The 19,474-nt window shown below is 41.9% G+C and overlaps 4 protein-coding genes across 4 annotated transcripts; all 4 read right to left on the bottom strand.

Moving 5' to 3' along the window:
* Positions 1-48: 48 nt before the first annotated feature.
* Positions 49-4,099, bottom strand: LOC6560881. Its single transcript, XM_001985922.2, has 4 exons — positions 3,014-4,099; positions 2,534-2,952; positions 811-1,897; positions 49-617 (listed from the first exon to the last, which is right to left on the bottom strand). Exons 1-4 carry the CDS (start codon positions 4,092-4,094, stop codon positions 199-201), a joined length of 3,006 nt encoding a protein of 1,001 aa, XP_001985958.2. The 5' UTR covers positions 4,095-4,099; the 3' UTR covers positions 49-198.
* Positions 4,100-4,918: 819 nt separating this feature from the next.
* LOC6559094 (cytochrome P450 6a22) lies at positions 4,919-7,245 on the bottom strand. The gene is made up of 2 exons (XM_001985921.3): positions 5,975-7,245; positions 4,919-5,510 (listed from the first exon to the last, which is right to left on the bottom strand). The coding sequence occupies exons 1-2, from the start codon at positions 7,038-7,040 to the stop codon at positions 5,083-5,085; spliced, it is 1,494 nt and encodes a 497-aa protein (XP_001985957.1). The 5' UTR covers positions 7,041-7,245; the 3' UTR covers positions 4,919-5,082.
* A 664-nt stretch (positions 7,246-7,909) lies between these two features.
* On the bottom strand, positions 7,910-9,525 carry LOC6560996 (probable cytochrome P450 6a13). Its single transcript, XM_001985920.2, has one exon. It carries the CDS (start codon positions 9,503-9,505, stop codon positions 8,024-8,026), a length of 1,482 nt encoding a protein of 493 aa, XP_001985956.1. The 5' UTR covers positions 9,506-9,525; the 3' UTR covers positions 7,910-8,023.
* Positions 9,526-10,037: 512 nt separating this feature from the next.
* LOC6560846 lies at positions 10,038-18,363 on the bottom strand. The gene is made up of 6 exons (XM_043215453.1): positions 17,198-18,363; positions 16,722-17,136; positions 14,659-16,073; positions 13,857-13,906; positions 10,631-11,747; positions 10,038-10,569 (listed from the first exon to the last, which is right to left on the bottom strand). The coding sequence occupies exons 1-6, from the start codon at positions 18,306-18,308 to the stop codon at positions 10,154-10,156; spliced, it is 4,524 nt and encodes a 1,507-aa protein (XP_043071388.1). The 5' UTR covers positions 18,309-18,363; the 3' UTR covers positions 10,038-10,153.
* Between the last annotated feature and the right edge of the window lie 1,111 nt (positions 18,364-19,474).

Genomic DNA, 19,474 nt, shown 5'->3' with positions numbered 1-19,474 from the left:
TATAAACATATATATATATATATATATATATATATATATATATATATATATTATTAGCCAGTTTTGTGTGCTTTTTGTTTTGGTTCGTAGCGATGCTTATTAAAGTGAAATTAGTTTGTTATAGTGTCACAGTTGTGTAGAATTTCTATCACCTAATTTGAGTTGAACTTTGTTTTCAACAATTAAATCAGCTTCAACTCATTTTAGTGGCTCCACAAGTAACTTGAAACATTTGGTGTGTAGTAGAAACGAGTGTTTCGTGAATTCCATGGGCTGTGGGGTATCCGGCGACAGACTGAATCGAAAATGACGCAATAATGATATTAAGCCGACGGCCAGCTTAATTTTACCAAAGCGCATTCCTATGCAGATGCGAGGCCCCATTCCAAAGGGTAGAAAAGCACATGTTGGACGCTGCTGGATGGCCTCCTCTGTGAAGCGTTCGGGCAAGAACTTCTCCGGCTCCGGATAGTATTCCGGATCGTGATGTATGGAATAGACGGGTATAATCAACTGCGCCCCCGCTGGTATATAATAATTGGGATGATTGGGGAACTCATAGTGGGCGTTGGCGCGTCTCAAATGCTCCGAGGCAACGGGATACATGCGTAGCGTCTCTGAGAGAAGGAAATATAATAGTCAAATATCAATATTCAACAAAAAATGCTGCAAGCTTAATTCTTTACAATTATGGCATAAATATGCTTGGTAATGCAGTATTATGAGAAACTTAAAGTTCATCTTTTGCAGATAGAAATATATACTAAATGTTGAAGAATTTATTTTTGCATGCATTTGATTTCTGCTTACCCGATATGACCTGCTCCAGATATTTCATTTTCTGCAAGGCCTCATAGCTCAACTCCCCATTCACTCCATAGTTGGCGATGACTTCTTCGATCTCCCCTCTGAGCTGGCTCTGGATGTGCTCATTTCGTGCCAGCTCGTACAGAGCCAGGCTTAAAGCCGTTGCTGTCGTCTCAAAGCCTGCCACCAAAAAGACATACATCTGGGCGGCGATCTCATTGAGCGAGAGACCCTCCTCCAAATTGCCTGCATCGTATTTATGTTTCATTTGCAGCATGATATCGATAAAATCATTGCGCTTGACATTGTACTTTTCCCGATGGCTGATAGTGTCCTTAACTAGGCCCATATAGAAGGCTTCCACATCGCGGGGCGTGCGCTTGAGTCGCAGCTTAAGGCTCAGCTTTGGAAACAGCAGGCAGAAGATGTAATCCAAACGTTTCTTTAGCATCGCATTCAGACCCATCTGGACAAAGGGTGCCTTTGGATCGCGCAGACTATTGCACTCCAGTCCAAATATGGCAGTGCCAATGGTGTCCGACGTATAGCAGGCCAGTATTTTGGTAACCTCCAAGTTGGCCGCTTGTCCGACGCAACGCTCTTGCAGTACATTAACCAACTCGCTAGCTGTTCTAAGCACAGATGGAAACATTAACTTCATTTTGGCACCACTAAAAATGGGCGTCATTCGGTGCCTTAAGCTATGCCACTTGGGACCATCAATTGCAAAGAGATGCGCTGACAAGGGATCATCTCGCTCGTTGTAGAACAGACCACGACTATCGAAGTTGGCAAAGTCCTTGATAAAGATGCGTTTCAACAGCTCCATGTCGGTGACAATCCAAATGGGAGTCATTAGAAAGTAGGCACCCACATAGGGTCCCAGGTGCTTGTACCTAAAGTAGAGCTTCTGCAATATCTCCGAGGTATGTTTGGTGATTCGCCAACCCCACATGTTGCCAACCAGTGGCCAGGGTGTCTCATGTGCAATGCCACGACGCTTAAAATAGGATAATCGCTGCTGCATCCATATATAGGCACAGATTAGGAAGAACACGCACAGCGAGTAGGAGACGAACATTTCACTTGGCTAATAGGACTTAGACTGGTCAACAGTTGCTCGCCATCTCCGGCATTTATATAGCCAATGTTTATGACTCGCGCTAGTCGGGTCAAGACCTCACTTAAAATTAGCATTTTAATTTTTTATTCCACACGTGTGACAAACGAGGTATTACCAGATTTCATCCGTTGACCCACAACAAATCTGAGAACTTTCCTCGCAATTCCATTTGAACTCTTTTTTTTATGACATGAGTTGAGATTTAATAATATATTGTACACATTTGTTGTACAATTAAAATGCAAGAATCATATATATTATTATAGAAACCTTTTTTTTATTAAATCAACTAAACTTGTGTAACAAGTATTTGGTCACTTTGATGTCGAAATATCATTCGTAAAATCAAATTAAATATACAAAGGCAAAGATTACGAAAATACTAAAGAGTCATGTATTTTATTATTTATAATAATCAATTATTAAGTGGTTGGCAGAAAATGTGTGTACAAACTTAGATTAATTCCAAGTGGAATGTTTTGTGTTAATCATTGTTAGATTAGATACGACAAAATAATCGAAGCGGGTAACAACAACCAATTGTTGACCTGTGCGATATAACATGTTATCTGTTTGCATAACCAGTGTTTCAATTTCGTTTTATTTGCCAACCCGTTCGACATTTAAATAAATGCCGTTTTCAGAGCATAACAATATATTCTGTGGAACAAATTTCATGGGTATTGTCGTTTGGGGCGACACACTGAACTTGTAGTCGCTTATCAGATGGGCCAGACCCACACACGACTGCATCATACCGAATCGAGATCCAATGCAGTTCCGTGGACCATCGCCGAAGGGCAACCAACTAACGGATGGCCGAGCCGCAATCTCAGCCTCTGTGAAGCGCTCTGGCTTGAACTTGTGTGGTTCGGGATAGATGTCGGGATCATAGTGAATGCCAATGGCGGGCACAATAACAGCCGTATCCTTCTCAATATAATACTTTGGATCTTCCGGCGAATAATCCGCAATGGTCTTGCGTGTAAGATGAGCCAGCACGGGATATTTGCGTAGCGTTTCTAAATGGGAACACGAAATAATACAATGCATATACAAAGGAATGTGGCTCTTATAACTTACCCATCACAACCTGTTCGAGGTATGCCATTTCTTTAATATTGTCGTAAGAGTACACATTATTATGCTTGGCAAGCACTTCGTGAATTTCCTTTCTCAGTTTGTCTTGCACATCCTGATTCTGGGCCAGCTCGTATAGGGCAAAGCCCATGGTTGTGGAGCTGGTCTCAAAACCGGCCACAAAGAAAATGAACGCTTGGGCGGCCAACTCATTAAAGGTCAGACCCTCGTCGGTGTTACCCATCTGTTGCTTCTTATACATTTGGATTAGCATGTCCATGAAATCGTTGCGCCTCTCATTGTTCTTCACACGATAATCGATGGTGTCTTTGATGATCCGCATGTAGAAGTCCTCAACCTCCGGAACTGTTAATCGCAAATGCAAAAAACGCGCTAACTTGGGAAAGCCAAAAATGAAGAAATCTAAAAGTCCATGATAGGCTCGTTCCGTAACAGCTCGCTTGCCCATGCTGACAAAATCGGCATCGGGATTGCGCTGGCTGTTGCAATCGATGCCAAACGCACAGGTGCCAATCACATCGGCCGTATAGCGACCCATTAGATCGGTGATTTCCAGCACCTTTGGTGATGTGACCTTCTCCTTAAACACGTTGGCCAATTCCTCGGCCACTTTCAGAACGATGGGCAGCATGTGCTTCATTTTGCCGGAGGTGAAGGTGGGCGTCACTTTGTGGCGCAAATGGCGCCATTTCTGACCCTCAATGCTGAACAAAGTTGCCGATAGGGGATCATCGATTTCATTGTAAAATATGCCGCGATTCTCAAAATTTTGAAAGTCTTTGATCAAGACGCGTTTTAACAGTTCCATGTCGGTAATCACAACGCTCTTGGTGAAAAAGAATAGGAAGCCGGCAAAGGGGCTCTTGGAATTTTTATATTTCTTATAGTAGTCCCCAAAGATCACACCAATTTGCCGCTTGGACGGCCAATCGCCAATATTGCCTTTGGGAAACTTGGGTACATCGTGCGGAATACCACGACGATTCCAATAGTTGTATCTACGACGCACTGCGTAAATGAGCAGTGCCACAATAATACCGATAAACGTTACAATAAGCGACATTTTAGCAGACTGAGCTTCAAATTGAATAACCACAAATATTTATAGGCTAAAGCTCGCTCTCCGAAAGCTTTTCGTTTGAGTTGTTTATCTACATATATACATATATTCTGATCCATTCATGTGTAGTTTAAGACTACGCATATTATTTAACTACGATTAGAATCACAACATGTTTCACGTTCAAAGTTTTGAATGCTGCAATTTGCACTCAATTATCGAAATATTTGTTGCCAAGCCTCTACTATACATATCTATTCATATGAAAGACTAGCAAGCAATAATGCTGAGTTAGTGCGATAAGTCAACAAACAAAAACAAAACAAATAAGAACGCTATCGTCGAGTAAGCTCGACTACGATATACCCTGCAATCAGTTGTTACATATGCATGAAAAGCTCGCGCCTGCTGATAGTACTGACATCAATATGAGTATACGTATACGACTATAACTGTGGTATTTCTTTTTTGATCTTAATGGAGCTCTTCAGTAATTTTTTAATATATAATTGCCTTAAAACTGTGGTTTTTATTGCCACCGGACATCGATATGTATCGATATTCGCAAAACGGGCGTGGTTATCGATAAAATGTAGTAAACTTGATTGACTAGATTTATATAATAACTTAAATTCCAATATTCTTTAGTCCTTATAGCCTCTGAACATATGATTTTGGCCATAGTGACCCGGCTATTGATACCGATCAAGAATATATATATACTTTATTGGGTGTTACATCCCTTTTCAAACATTTTTAATGGGTTCAGTGTTTATATATATTTGAATTTAAGATTGGCCAATCTTATTCAGATTAATACATCGTGAAATTCATTTACAATAACACACCGAACTTAAAATAATAAAATTATATTAAAGCAAGTTTATTTGATATTTAGTAAGTGTTTAATATATAACTGTGATAAGTATTAAATGTGAGTTGATTACCCTTATAATGATTGAAGAACTCAATATCCCGTATTTTGATAATATTATATATTTTGTAGTTCTTCAACCTTGAGATATATACTACTGGACGGACTCAGCAGAATGTTGGACTTAACAAAGTCAATTTTGGATACGGTTCGCGGACAGACGCTGAACTGAAAGCGTTGCAGTAGATGAAACAATGCAATACTGGTCTGCATCTTGCCGAATCGCATCCCGATGCAGTTGCGCGGCCCATCGCCAAAGGGCAGCCATGATGCTGTGGGCCGTTCTGCCATCTGATCGGCCATGAAACGCTCCGGTATAAATTTGTGTGGCTCTGGATATAATTCGGGATCATGATGAAAGCCATAAACGGGTATCAGCAGCATCTGGCCGGGTTCTATGTAAAAGTGGCGATTGCCCTTGGCCGCATAATAATTACGACAGATGCGCGAAAGATGCGGTAGAATGGGATATTTTCGAAGTGTCTCTGAAAGAAAAAATATATATTTAAAATAAATTTTTTAAAAATAATGATTAATATTTAATCAATATTTTCTTGAGAATAAGAAAAAATAAATATAATTGGTTGTTATAACAAGTAAGAGAAAGTTGTTGCCTATAACTTCGAAGCTTCTTGTACAATCTTAATGCAATTTGTACACTTTATCGATAATATGTCAAGGCAGATTATATATTGATCGAATTGCTTTGCCTTTCAAATGGTCGATAATATTAAATCAAATGCGTCAAAGATGCTAGCTTCTGCCTGTTACATACACATAGCAGTTATACCCTTCTTTTTTTTAAATGAAATCCACAGATAAGATATTGTCAAACCAAATTAAAATAGCCTTGACAATGGTATACAAGTGTTGAGGTTTTAGATTACACTCGTATTAAAGGTGGCCTTCATAATGGTATTTAAGTTTTGAATATTCACCGAACACTCACCTGCAATGACTAGCTCCATGTAGCGCAGCTCCTGCATGCATTCGTATGTGAATTGACCTTCGTGCTTTTCAAGGGACTCCTGGATTTCTTGCCTGAGCTTGTGCTGGATTTGCGGCTGCTTGGCCAGTTCGTAGAGGGCAAAGGTTAGGGTCGATGCTGAGGTATCGAAACCGGCGACAAAGAATATGAACGACTGGGCGGCCATCTCCGGCAGGGTGAGCTCGCCTCGTTGCTTCATCTCGATCAGCAGATTCATGAAATCGTTGCGCACAATTCTTTGCGACTCGCGCTCCTTAACCGTGTCCCGGACAATGCGTTGGTAGAATTTCGTAATGTCTGGATGGACCTGACGGAGGCGCAGTCGTCGTGCCCAATGCGGAAAGCTCTCAATGAAGCCATCGATGAGTTTGTTGTGATGTCGCTCGGTCAACGCTCGTCTGCCCATTGTGCGAAACTCAGCCTCCGGATTGCGTAGTCCATTGCAGTCCAGACCGAAGGCACAGCTGCCAATCACGTCTGAGGTGTATCTGGACATCAAATCACTCACTTCCAAAATGCCACAAATCGAATTCTGCGACTGCTCCGCACAGATCTGAGCAAGTTCCTTGCCCACAGCACAAACAATGGGAAACATAAACTTCATCTTGCCGGAGCTGAAGGTGGGCGTCATTTTCTGACGCAGCGGTCTCCATTTGGGTCCATCGATGCGAAATAGATGGCCGGTGAGCGGATCATCTCGTTCATTGTGATACATGCCGCGATCCTCAAAGTTGGCAAAATCCCTGATCAGCACCTCTTTGGCCAGCTCCAGATCCAACACTAGCACCACAGGTCTCAGCATAAAATATATGCCTGCAAACGGTGATCCCGTCGACTTGAAGCGTTCGTAGAGCGGCGTCAGAATGTCCTTGAAGTGAACCGTGTTGCGAAAACCGCGAAAATTGCCCATGGGAAATGTGGGTTGCTCATGGCTGATCTGGCGCCGCACCCAATAGCTGAGACGGGTGCGCACGTACCAGAACCCGATGGCCAGTGTAATCAGAATTAGCGCGATCACATCCAGCATTTTACGCTGTTCACTTTCAATTGTTTGCCGATGCTTATTATTATTCTTATTATTGTTTTCTAATGAACGACAACTGCGACTCAAACACGCCTCGCTCACTTGCTCGGCTTACTTGCTCTCGAAAAGATTAATTGAAAGAGTGCGACAAAAATATAGAGAGAGTGTGATGGAGAGAGATGGACGGAGGATAGGCAGAGATATTACGCGAGAGAGAGAGAGAGAGAGAGAGAGAGAGAGAGAGAGAGAGAGAGAGAGAGAGAGAGAGAGAGAGACAGAGACAGAGACAGCTTGACAAAACTTGATAAAAGGCAGTGCCCGATAATTGAGATGCCTTTGAATGCGGCGTTCTCACATGCATGTTGCCCTTTCTGTAATCGGTTGTTACGCAAGTGTTTTATCAGAAAATGCAGTTTGTTATCGAATAAAAAATAAATTAATTAAAATATATAAATGTTATATTAAGGAATGATAATCAATTCTTAATTCTAAAGTTTCCGTCTTTTTCTTTTTCCTTTTGTTCATATTTTATGATAATGGCTTGTCATATGATATGATATGCTTGTGAAGGGAGTGTATAAGTAAGTCAGTGAGAAATAAAAATATTTAAGTAATCTTAAAAATATATATAAATATATATTAAATACATATATAATTCACATACAAAGAGTTATCATGTTTGACTCTAATGCGTTGATCCCATAAAGTATAAATTGTAAACACAATGAGCAATATAACATGAGAGAACAATTTAGAGAGGGCGAGAGAGGAAAAGAGGCAGAGAGACAGAGAAAGAGAGAGAGAGACATTAAGAACTTGAGCTTTCAAGAGCTTTCGCTCGTGAAAGCTTTGTTTTGTGTGCTCAGTTTGCGTAGGTTATGGATGGAATTTTGTTTTATTTTGACAATTAATGTGTTACAGCAACAAGTTTAAGATAACTTAAAATGAGTTACACAAATGTTAAAAAAAAAAAACACAATTTATGCTTAGTCAGCTGCAAATCGTTCGATTTTCAAATGAATGCCCGACTCGGATGCAATTAGAAAATTCTTCTTTTGAAATCGTAATGGAATCTGAGTTCTCGGCGTGCTCTGAATCTGACAATGATGCAGCAGGGTGGCGATGCCAATCTTCACCTGAATCAGGCCAAAACGCTCACCAATGCAGGCACGAGGTCCTTGGCCAAAAGGCAAATATGCAAACGGATGTCGCGATTTAATTGCCTCCACCTCAAATCTATCGGGATCAAAGCGTTCGGGATCTGGATAAATCTCTGGATCATGGTGTATGCTATGCACGGGTATCATAACACGAATGCCCTTCTCCAGGATTAGACTGCATCCTGGTACTTGGTATTCTTTTGTGGTGCGTCGCAGCAGATGCGGCAGAATTGGATATTTGCGTAATGTTTCCGCGACGACCTGATTGAGGTAGGTCATCTCCTGCAGGCACTCATAACTCAGCTGTTCCCCGTGACGCTTTAATGTCTCCTTTATTTCAAGTCGTAGGCGCTGCTGTATCTCAGGATTGAGTGCCAGTTCGTACAGACAAAATGACATTGTCGTCGAGGAGGTATCAAAGCCGGCTAGAAAGAATACCATGGCTTGGGCGGCAATCTGCTCGAAACTCAATTTGTCCTCCTCGGTCTCCGCACCCAGCTCGATGAGCAGCTGGATAAGATCGTTGCGCTTGATGTGCTCTCGCTTTCTATAGTCCAGCGTTTGGCGCACCGTCTCCATGAAGAATCGGCTGACCTCGGGCCGAAAGAGTCGCAACCGGAGTCGCCGCGCCAGCTGCGGTTCGGAGAACATGAAGGCCTGAACGACACCTTGATGCAGTGGCCGTTCCGTTATGGATCGACCCATTTCACGGAATTCCGATTGCGGATTTGCCAAGCTGTTGCAGTCGAGGCCAAAGGCGCAGCTGCCAATCACATCGGTGGTGAAGCGTGCACACAAATCCTTGGCCTCAAATTCTCCCAGCTGCTGCTCAGCGCTCAGTGCTAGCTGCTTTGCTACTTGGACCATCGTAGGAAACATGAACTTCATCTTGCCGGAGCTGAACACTGGAGTCAAATGCTGACGCAGCCAACGCCACTGTTCCCCGTCGAGGAAGAGTAGATTGCCCGTCAGCGGATCATCGCGTACATTGTGAAAGAGACCGCGATCGGCAAAGCTATTGAAATCGCTGATCATTATCCGTTTGATCAGTTCCAGGTCAAGCAGGAACAGTGCCTTTGTGAGAAATGTGTAAAAGCTACAGAAACGCTCTCGTCCCGCAAACCTCTGATAAATCCTCCAATCGATGTCAGTCCAGTGCCAGTGACGCCCTAACCCGCCCATGTTACCCAACAGGAAACGAGGCCGCTCGCCAGGCACATGACGTCGGCGCCAGTACGAGTAGTGTTGATCCAGAAGGGCATAGATAGCTCCGACGGCAATAGCGAGCAAGAAAGCCAGACACAACATGCTGCTGCAAAAAACAAATTACAACTGCAGCCAAAGCCAATATAAAATGTGATGCAGTTGACAATGAAAGCTTTCTAGCTCTCTCTCTCTCTCTCTCTGTCTCACTTTCTCGCTGACACTCTCTATCTAAAAATTAACGAGTGCTTATACACATTCATATATACATATATATACTGTGTTTACAATCGTATTTAAGTCTCAACAATTTAAGATAACAGCTATTTTCCATATCTTGAATTTTTAAATATTTTTTATAAAGCAAAGTCAGAAACGTCAACATGTTGCAATATATAAAATAAATAAAAACAGAGCAGCCAAAGGGTAAAAAAAACTATTTTGAGACTCTTTCGATTCAGTTCTCTCAACTCCAAATATGTCCGAATATGATTATAACTCAGTGAAATTTTGGTATTCACAAAAATACTGTGATCGGAAGAGTATTTTGTTCTCAATGTTCTTTGTTATTTATTATTTTTATCTATGCAATGTTGATCTGAAATCTATATGGTTTTCTTCATTTTTTTTCTTTCTTTTATTGTTTCTAATCAATTCCGATATTAGCTAACATCAATTGAAAAGTCACACACCAAATAATTTAGCCTCGGCAATAATTATCAGCGTCTCTTTTAAGTACAAAAATTGGAATACCTAAATGCGTTCCACCTTCAGGTGAATGCCGGCCTGGGGGCGCAGCGTGAAGTTGTGCGTGCTGAAGATCAATGGCACATCGGTCTTCTTGGATACACCGAATTTGAAGCTTCTCAGAAGGGTGACGAGTCCAATCTTGGCTTGCATTTTGCCAAAGCGTTCTCCAATACAGTTGCGGGGTCCATCGCCAAATGGCAGATAAGCATACTGATGTCTGGCCTTAATGGCCTCGGGTTCGAATCGACTGGGATCAAAGGTTTCGGGCGAGGGATAGATCTGTGGATCATGGTGTATGCTATGCACAGGTATTAAAACCATGGTGTCCTTCTCAATGACCAGCTGTGTGCCATCTACTTTGTAATCCTTGTTAGCTACACGCGTCAAGTGCGGAACAATTGGATACTTGCGCAGTGTTTCTATGTGGAAAGTTATTAAATTTTTTAAATAATTATGGGATGTGAGGTGTGTTTTGCATACCTGCCAGCACCTGATCCAAATAGGGCATATTTTGCATGGCATCGAAAGTGAGTTGCTCTCCATTCGAGGTCTCCTTCAGTACCGTTTCGATCTCCTGGCGGACACGCTCTTGCATATCCTGATGTAGGGCCAGCTCGTACAGAAAGAAGGCCATTGCGTTCGCGGAGTTCTCGAAGCTAGCGATGAAGAATATAAATGCCTGGGCAGCCATCTGCTCGATGGTTAGACCATGCGACAGATCAATGCCCTTGCCAAGACGAGCTGCCTCCTCGTTCTCGGCACGAAGCTCGATCAGCTGATCGAGTAAATCGTTGCGTTTAATGTTGTGCTGCTTTCGATGGTCAACTGTGTCCCGGACAGCCTGCATGAAGAACTCGGACACATCATCGGGGAAGGTCTTCATGCGCAACATTCTTGCCAGCTTAACATTGGAAAATATGAAGGCCTGCACAAACTGATTATGACGCGGCTTCTCGAACAGCTGTCGACCGTTGGCTCGGAACTTGGCATTCGGATCCGCCAAACTATTACACTCCAATCCAAAGGCACATGTGCCAATCACATCTGTTGTGAAGCAAGCACACAGCTCTTTTATCTCCACCTCGCTACTGCTACCGACAACGGCTTTATCCATAGTCTCGGCTAGACGCTTACCCACATCGACAACGATGCCAACCATGTGCTTCATCTTGCCGGATTTGAAGACTGGCGTCAATTTGTGCCTCATCGAGCGCCATTCCTCGCCCTCCAGCGAGAACAGATGGCCCGTCAGGGGATCATCGCGCACATTGCTGAAGGTCACACGGTCTTGAAAGAGCGTAAAGTCCTTGATCAGCACCTGCTTGACCAGATCCAGATCCACAATGAACGCCACTCGCCTAAGGAACGTAAAAATGCCTCCAAACGGTGTTGTGCCTTTGAAGCGATCGTAGAGTCGCTGATTGATGTCGCGAAAGTGGTATTTATAGCCCACTCCCCTCATATTGCCCAATATGGGCACGGGGGGCTCGAATGGCACTCCGCGCCTTTCCCAATATTTGTACGTATTCTGGTAGAAATGGTACACCAGAGCCAGTACCACGCCCAGCAGGATGACTGTTAGCAGCTCCATGATAAACTATTTCGTAGTTGTTGCGTTGAGCTATGAATGCAAACTGAGCATTTCAAAGGGATTTTTAAGCTTTTATTGATTTGCTTTCTGAGCAAACTTTAAAATGTATTAAATATTTCTCATATCACATCGATGAATGCTATAAACTGCTATCAGTGAATTTTCGATACATTTTATTACATCTATTAATTTTCGGTGGTACATATTGAGATGATAATGTAGCCCTTTATCTGAACAGCCAACGGCCAAAGCCAAAGTTTCGACTTTATATTGTATAAAAAGATAACGTTTTCAGTTAGTTATATGTGGAGGGAATCCGAGAACGTATGTTCCAAATTTAAAACCACTAGCTCTTATAGTCTCTGAGAACCGCATGATCATACAGACGGACTTGGCTAAATCGACTCCGCTGTTGACCATGGTCAAGAATACTTCTTACATATTTATGTACAAAATCATTATTTATAAATAGTATGGTATAAAAAGGGCATTAATTTTGAAAATCTAATCAGTTTTAACAAATTTAGAGTAAGGGCACAATTTTATTAGTCATTATCTAGATTTGAAATATAATATATAAAAATAATAAACAAGTGAGACTGCTGTAGTGGAGTGAACTCGACTGTGTTATACCCTGTACCCAGCCATTAAACATATTTTAGTACTGTTACTAAATTTCCCTTTGAAAGTTTGACTTACTCAAATGTAAGTTGAAATAGAGAGACTGAAGAGTAAATAAAAACTCAGGCTGTGCATTTATTTATTCACAAGCCCCAACTTAAATCAACGGCTTGCAAAAAATGCTTGCTCAATCATACGTTTGAGTTAACTACATACAGTGTCTCGCAGCTTATGAGGGACAGTGCCTAGCAACAATTTTAATTGCCTGCCATAAACTAATTATTCAATATTTTTCAAAAATTTCCAAAGACCGATAGCAGGTATATATATTAACCACCTAAATGACTATATTACCCCCATAAACTGGACTTCCTGTTAGGTCGGCCTATGTAATTAAGTACCTTAATTTATGGTCACATATTATTTGGTACAGGGGCGTTATGGACACCTGGGTGCCATAAAACCCGAATTTTTTACTTCAGGTTGATTATTTTCGGTATCAATAGACCGTAGTCAGTTTAGTTATATTTTGCATCTCGGGTGCAACAAGGACTATGGACAACGGACCACCATTGAACAACGGAATCTCATCCTGGAACACTTCAAGATCGGATACTCACATCGCCAAATAGCTGAAATGGTAAATCTAAGCAAATCAACTGTATTCAACATCATTCGGCGCTTCGTCGACGAAAATCGGAAAGAGGACAAGGGCAGAATGGCACCAAACCAGATTTTCACCGAACAGGAAGAGCGGAGGATCATCAGGAAAATAGGGGAAAATCCCAAGCTATCGGCTCCAAAACTGACTTCGCAGGTGAAGGATGAAATGGGGAAAAAGTGCAGTGTGGAAATTGTGCGCCGGGTTCTGCGCAACCATGACTTTAATGCCCGAGTACCACGAAAGAAGCCCTTTCTAAGCGCAAAAAATAAAGGGACTAGGATGATATTCGTCAAAACCCATTTGGACAATGATTTGGAGTTCTGGAACACATTCATATTTGAAGATGAGCCCAAATTCAACATTTTTGGCTCAGGCGGACAAAATTATGTGTGGCGAAAGTCCAATACTGAGCTGAGTCCCAAAATCCTAATGGCAACAGTCAAGCACGACGGAGGAAGTGTCATGGTATGGGCATCTATCTCGGAAGCCGGCGTCGGAAATTTGGTGTTTTTTGAAACAACAATGGACAAGAGTGTGTATTTCAATATATTAAAGGAAAATGTACTCTAAAGTCCTAGAAGCTAGAAATCCGGCGTACTTTCCGGTTCTACCACGACAACGACTAGGACAACAGCCAATCATAAGTCCGGATTAGTACAGTCCTGGCTTATCTGGAACTGCCTCCACATGATAATTCTACCTGCCCAATCTCCAGATTTAAATGTTATTTAAAATTTGTGGGCTCTGCTGGAAAATAACTTCCGGAATCACAGATCCGATCTCAAAAATGCTCTGCTGGATGAGTGGACCAATATCAGTCCAGAAACTACCCGGAAGCTGGTATCTTCCCTGAATAATAGGTCGAGGGAAGTTGCTAAGGCTAAAGGATATCATACTAAGTATTAACATTGTTATCTAAGTTTTTATGCGCCTAATATGTTACTTTTCTAAGACTGGGGCAAAAAAGCTTTGACATGTATTTTGGATAAGTTTTCAGTTTTCAGTTTTTGACTAATTTTAGTTAATTAATTAATATTTTAATAAAAAAAAAGTTTATTTTTCAAACGTGATATAACATGAAACAAATTGGCATTTAAACATTTTGCGTTTGTTTCTTTGTTTAAACCTTATAGCACTTTAAATTATATTTGAATATTCTTTAGTCCTTATAGCCTCTGAACAGATGATTTTGGCCATGGTGACCCGGCTATTGATTCCGATCAGGAATATATATACTTTATTGGGTGTGATAGATACCCCTTTTCAAACATTTTTAATGGGTTCAGTGTTTATATAGATTTGAATTTAAGAATGGCCAACCTTATTCAGATCAATACAAAATTATATTAAAGCAAGTTGACTTGATATTTAGTAAGTGTTTAATATATAACTGTGATAAGTACTAATTATGAGTTGATTACCCTTAAAATGACTGACTTACTCAATACCCCGTATTTTGATAATATTATATATTTTGTAGTTCCTCAATCTTGAGATATATACCACTGGATGGAATGATCGATAATATTAAATCAAATAAAAATGTTGAGGTTTTAGATTACACTCGTATTAAAGGTGGCCTTCATAATGGTAATTAAGTTTTGCAGTTATGAATATTCACCGAACACTCACCTGCAATGACTAGCTCCATGTAGCGCAGCTCCTGCATGCATTCGTATGTGAATTGACCTTCGTGCTTTTGCAGGGACTCCTGGATTTCTTGCCTGAGCTTGTGCTGGATTTGCGGCTGCTTGGCCAGTTCGTAGAGGGCAAAGGTTAGGGTCGATGCTGAGGTATCGAAACCGGCGACAAAGAATATGAACGACTGGGCGGCCATCTCCGGCAGGGTGAGCTCGCCTCGTTGCTTCATCTCGATGAGCAGATTCATGAAATCGTTGCGCACAATTCTTTGCGACTCGCGCTCCTTAACCGTGTCCCGGACAATGCGCTGGTAGAATTTCGTAATGTCTGGATGGACCTGACGGAGGCGCAGTCGTCGTGCCCAATGCGGAAAGCTCTCAATGAAGCCATCGATGAGTTTGTTGTGATGTCGCTCGGTCAACGCTCGTCTGCCCATTGTGCGAAACTCAGCCTCCGGATTGCGTAGTCCATTGCAGTCCAGACCGAAGGCACAGCTGCCAATCACGTCTGAGGTGTATCTGGACATCAAATCACTCACTTCCAAAATGCCACAAATCGAATTCTGCGACTGCTCCGCACAGATCTGAGCAAGTTCCTTGCCCACAGCACAAACAATGGGAAACATAAACTTCATCTTGCCGGAGCTGAAGGTGGGCGTCATTTTCTGACGCAGCGGTCTCCATTTCGGTCCATCGATGCGAAATAGATGGCCGGTGAGCGGATCATCTCGTTCATTGTGATACATGCCGCGATCCTCAAAGTTGGCAAAATCCCTGATCAGCACCTCTTTGGCCAGCTCCAGATCCAACACCAGCACCACAGGTCTCAGCATAAAATATATGCCTGCAAAAGGTGATCCCGTCGACTTGAAGCGTTCGTAGAGCGGCGTCAGAATGTCCTTGAAGTGATCCGTGTTGCGAAAACCGCGAAAATTGCCCAATTGCTTCGCCACTTTGACCATCATAGGAAACATGAACTTCATCTTGCCGGAGCTGAACACTGGAGTCAAATGCAGACGCAGCCAACGCCACTGTTCCCCGTCGAGGAAGAGTAGATTGCCCGTCAGCGGATCATCGCGTACATTGTGAAAGAGACCGCGATCGGCAAAGCTATTGAAATCGCTGATCATTATCCGTTTGATCAGTTCCAGGTCAAGCAGGAACAGTGCCTTTGTGAGAAATGTGTAAAAGCTACAGAAACGCTCTCGTCCCGCAAACCTCTGATAAATCCTCCAATCGATGTCAGTCCAGTGCCAGTGACGCCCTAACCCGCCCATGTTACCCAACAGGAAACGAGGCCGCTCGCCAGGCACATGACGTCGGCGCCAGTACGAGTAGTGTTGATCCAGAAGGGCATAGATAGCTCCGACGGCAATAGCGAGCAAGAAAGCCAGACACAACATGTTGCTGCAAAACACAAATTACAACTGCAGCCAAAGCCAATATAAAATGTGATGCAGTTGACAATGAAAGCTTTCTAGCTCTCTCTCTCTCTCTCTCTCTCTGTCTCACTTTCTCGCTGACACTCTCTATCTAAAAATTAACGAGTGCTTATACACATTCATATATACATATATATACTGTGTTTACAATCGTATTTAAGTCTCAACAATTTAAGATAACAGCTATTTTCCATATCTTGAATTTTTAAATATTTTTTATAAAGCAAAGTCAGAAACGTCAACATGTTGCAATATATAAAATAAATAAAAACAGAGCAGCCAAAGGGTAAAAAAAACTATTTTGAGACTCTTTCGATTCAGTTCTCTCAACTCCAAATATGTCCGAATATGATTATAACTCAGTGAAATTTTAGTATTCACAAAAATACTGTGATCGGAAGAGTATTTTGTTCTCAATGTTCCTTGTTATTTATTATTTTTATCTATGCAATGTTGATCTGAAATCTATATGGTTTTCTTCATTATTTTCTTTCTTTTATTGTTTCTAATCAATTCCGATATTAGCTAACATCAATTGAAAAGTCACACACCAAATAATTTAGCCTCTGCAATAATTATCAGCGTCTCTTTTAAGTACAAAAATTGGAATACCTAAATGCGTTCCACCATCAGGTGAATGCCGGCCTGGGTGCTCAGCGTGAACGCGCGTCTACTGAAGGTCAGTGGCACCTCCGTCTTCTTGGATACACCGAATTTGAAGCTTCTCAGAAGGGCGACGAGTCCAATCTTGGCTTGCATTTTGCCAAAGCGTTCTCCAATACAGTTGCGGGGTCCATCGCCAAATGGCAGATAAGCATACTGATGTCTGGCCTTAATGGCCTCGGGCTCGAATCGACTGGGATCAAAGGTTTCGGGCGAGGGATAGATCTGTGGATCATGGTGTATACTATGCACAGGTATTAAAACCATGGTGTCCTTCTCAATGACCAGCTGTGTGCCATCTACTTTGTAATCCTTGTTAGCTACACGCGTCAAGTGCGGAACAATTGGATACTTGCGCAGTGTTTCTATGTGGAAAGTTATTAAATTTTTTAAATAATTATGGGATGTGAGGTGTGTTTTGCATACCTGCCAGCACCTGATCCAAATAGGGCATATTTAGCATGGCATCGTAAGTGAGTTGCTCTCCATTCGAGGTCTCCTTCAGTACCGTTATGATCTCCTGGCGGACACGCTCTTGCACATCCTGATGTAGGGCCAGCTCGTACAGAAAGAAGGCCATTGTGCTCGAGGAGGTCTCGAAGCCAGCGATGAAGAACACAAATGCCTGGGCAGCCATCTGCTCGATGGTTAGACCATGCGACAGATCAATGCCCTTGCCAAGACGAGCTGCCTCCTCGTTCTCGGCACGAAGCTCGATCAGCTGATCGAGGAAGTCGTTGCGTTTAATGTTGTGCTTCTTTCGATGGTCAACTGTGTCCCGGACAGCCTGCAAGAAGAACTCGGACACATCATCGGGGAAGGTCTTCATGCGCAATTTTCTTGCCAGTTTAGGATTTGTAAACATGAAGGACTGCACAATCCGATAATGACGCGGCTTCTCGAACAGCTGTCGACCCTTGGCTCGGAACTTGGCATGCGGATCCGCCAAACTATTACACTCCAATCCAAAGGCACATGTGCCAATCACATCTGTTGTGAAGCGAGCACACAGCTCCTTTATCTCCATCTCGCTACTGCTACCGACAACGGCTTTATCCATAGTCTCGGCTAGACGCTTACCCACATCGACAACGATGCCAAACATGTGCTTCATCTTGCCGGATGTGAAGACTGGCGTCAATTTGTGCCTCATCGAGCGCCATTCCTCGCCCTCCAGCGAGAACAAATGGCCCGTCAGGGGATCATCGCGCACATTGCTGAAGGTGCCACGATCCTGAAAGAGCGTAAAGTCCTTGATCAGCACCTGCTTGACCAGATCCAGATCCACAATGAACGCCACTCGCTTAAGGAACGTAAACATGCCTCCAAACGGTGTTGTGCCTTTGAAGCGATCGTAGAGTCGCTGATTGATGTCGCGAAAGTGGTATTTATAGCCCACTCCCCTCATATTGCCCAATATGGGCACAGGGGGCTCGAATGGCACTCCGCGCCTTTCCCAATATTTGTACGTATTCTGGTAGAAATGGTACACCAGAGCCAGTACCACGCCCAGCAGGATGACTGTTAGCAGCTCCATGATAAACTATTTCGTAGTTGTTGCGTTGAGCTATGAATGCAAACTGAGCATTTCGACGGGCTTTTTAAGCTTTTATTGATTTGCTTTCTGAGCAAACTTTAAAATGTATTATATATTTCTCATATCACAATGATGAATGCTAAAAAATGCTATCAGTGAATTTTCGTTAAATTATATTATGTCTTTTAATATTCGGTGGGACATAATGAGATAGTGCGAGTACTCACATTTCTATGTATATTATATTTTGTATTTGTACATGCTCTGGCTGAAGACACAGATCTTTAAGATCTTTTTTGATTGTCGAGATAAGTGCTAGATGAGGATTGCTGATAAGGTGATGATGATAATGTAGCGCTTTATCTGAACGGCAAAGTTACGACTTTATATTGTATAAAAAGATAACGTTTTCAGTTAGGTATATGTAGAGGGAATCCGAGAACGTATGTTCCAAATTTAAAACCACTAGCTCTTATAGTCTCTGAGAACCGCATGATCATACAGACGGACTTGGCTAAATCGACTCCGCTGTTGACCAAGGTCAAGAATACTTCTTACATATTTATGTACAAAATCATTATCTATAAATAGTATGGTAAAAAAGAGGCATTAATTTTGAAAATCTAATCAGTTTTAACAAATTAAATTAGTCATAATCTAGATATGAAATATAATTTATAAAAATAATAAACAAGTGAGACTGCTGGAGTGAGCTCGACTATGAAATACCCAGTACCCAGCCATTAAACATATTTTATTACTGTTACTAAATTTCCCTTTGAAAGTTTGACTTACTCAAATGTAAGTTAAAATAGAGAGACTGAAGAGTAAATAAAAACTCAGGCTGTGCATTTATTTATTCACAAGCCCCAACTTAAATCAACGGCTTGCAATAAATGCTAACTCAATCATACGTTTGAGTTAACTACGATACATATGCTCTTCATTTGCATTTTACTTAACTACTAATAATATTAACTATGAAATGCTGCAACTTGCACTCAATTGTCGAAATAATTACTGGCAAGTAACACGTCGCTTTATATTTGTAATCACGAGCAAGCGATTTTGCGGAGTTAGTGCGATAACCAAATCATATTTGTACATATGAATCATATATATACGTAACGTGAATACATATAAATTATACATATATATATACATAC

This window comes from Drosophila grimshawi, unplaced genomic scaffold (assembly GCF_018153295.1).
Source record: "Drosophila grimshawi isolate 15287-2541.00 unplaced genomic scaffold, ASM1815329v1 contig_1367, whole genome shotgun sequence".
Taxonomy (NCBI): domain Eukaryota; kingdom Metazoa; phylum Arthropoda; class Insecta; order Diptera; family Drosophilidae; genus Drosophila; species Drosophila grimshawi.
This window is presented reverse-complemented; position numbering and strand designations above follow the sequence as displayed.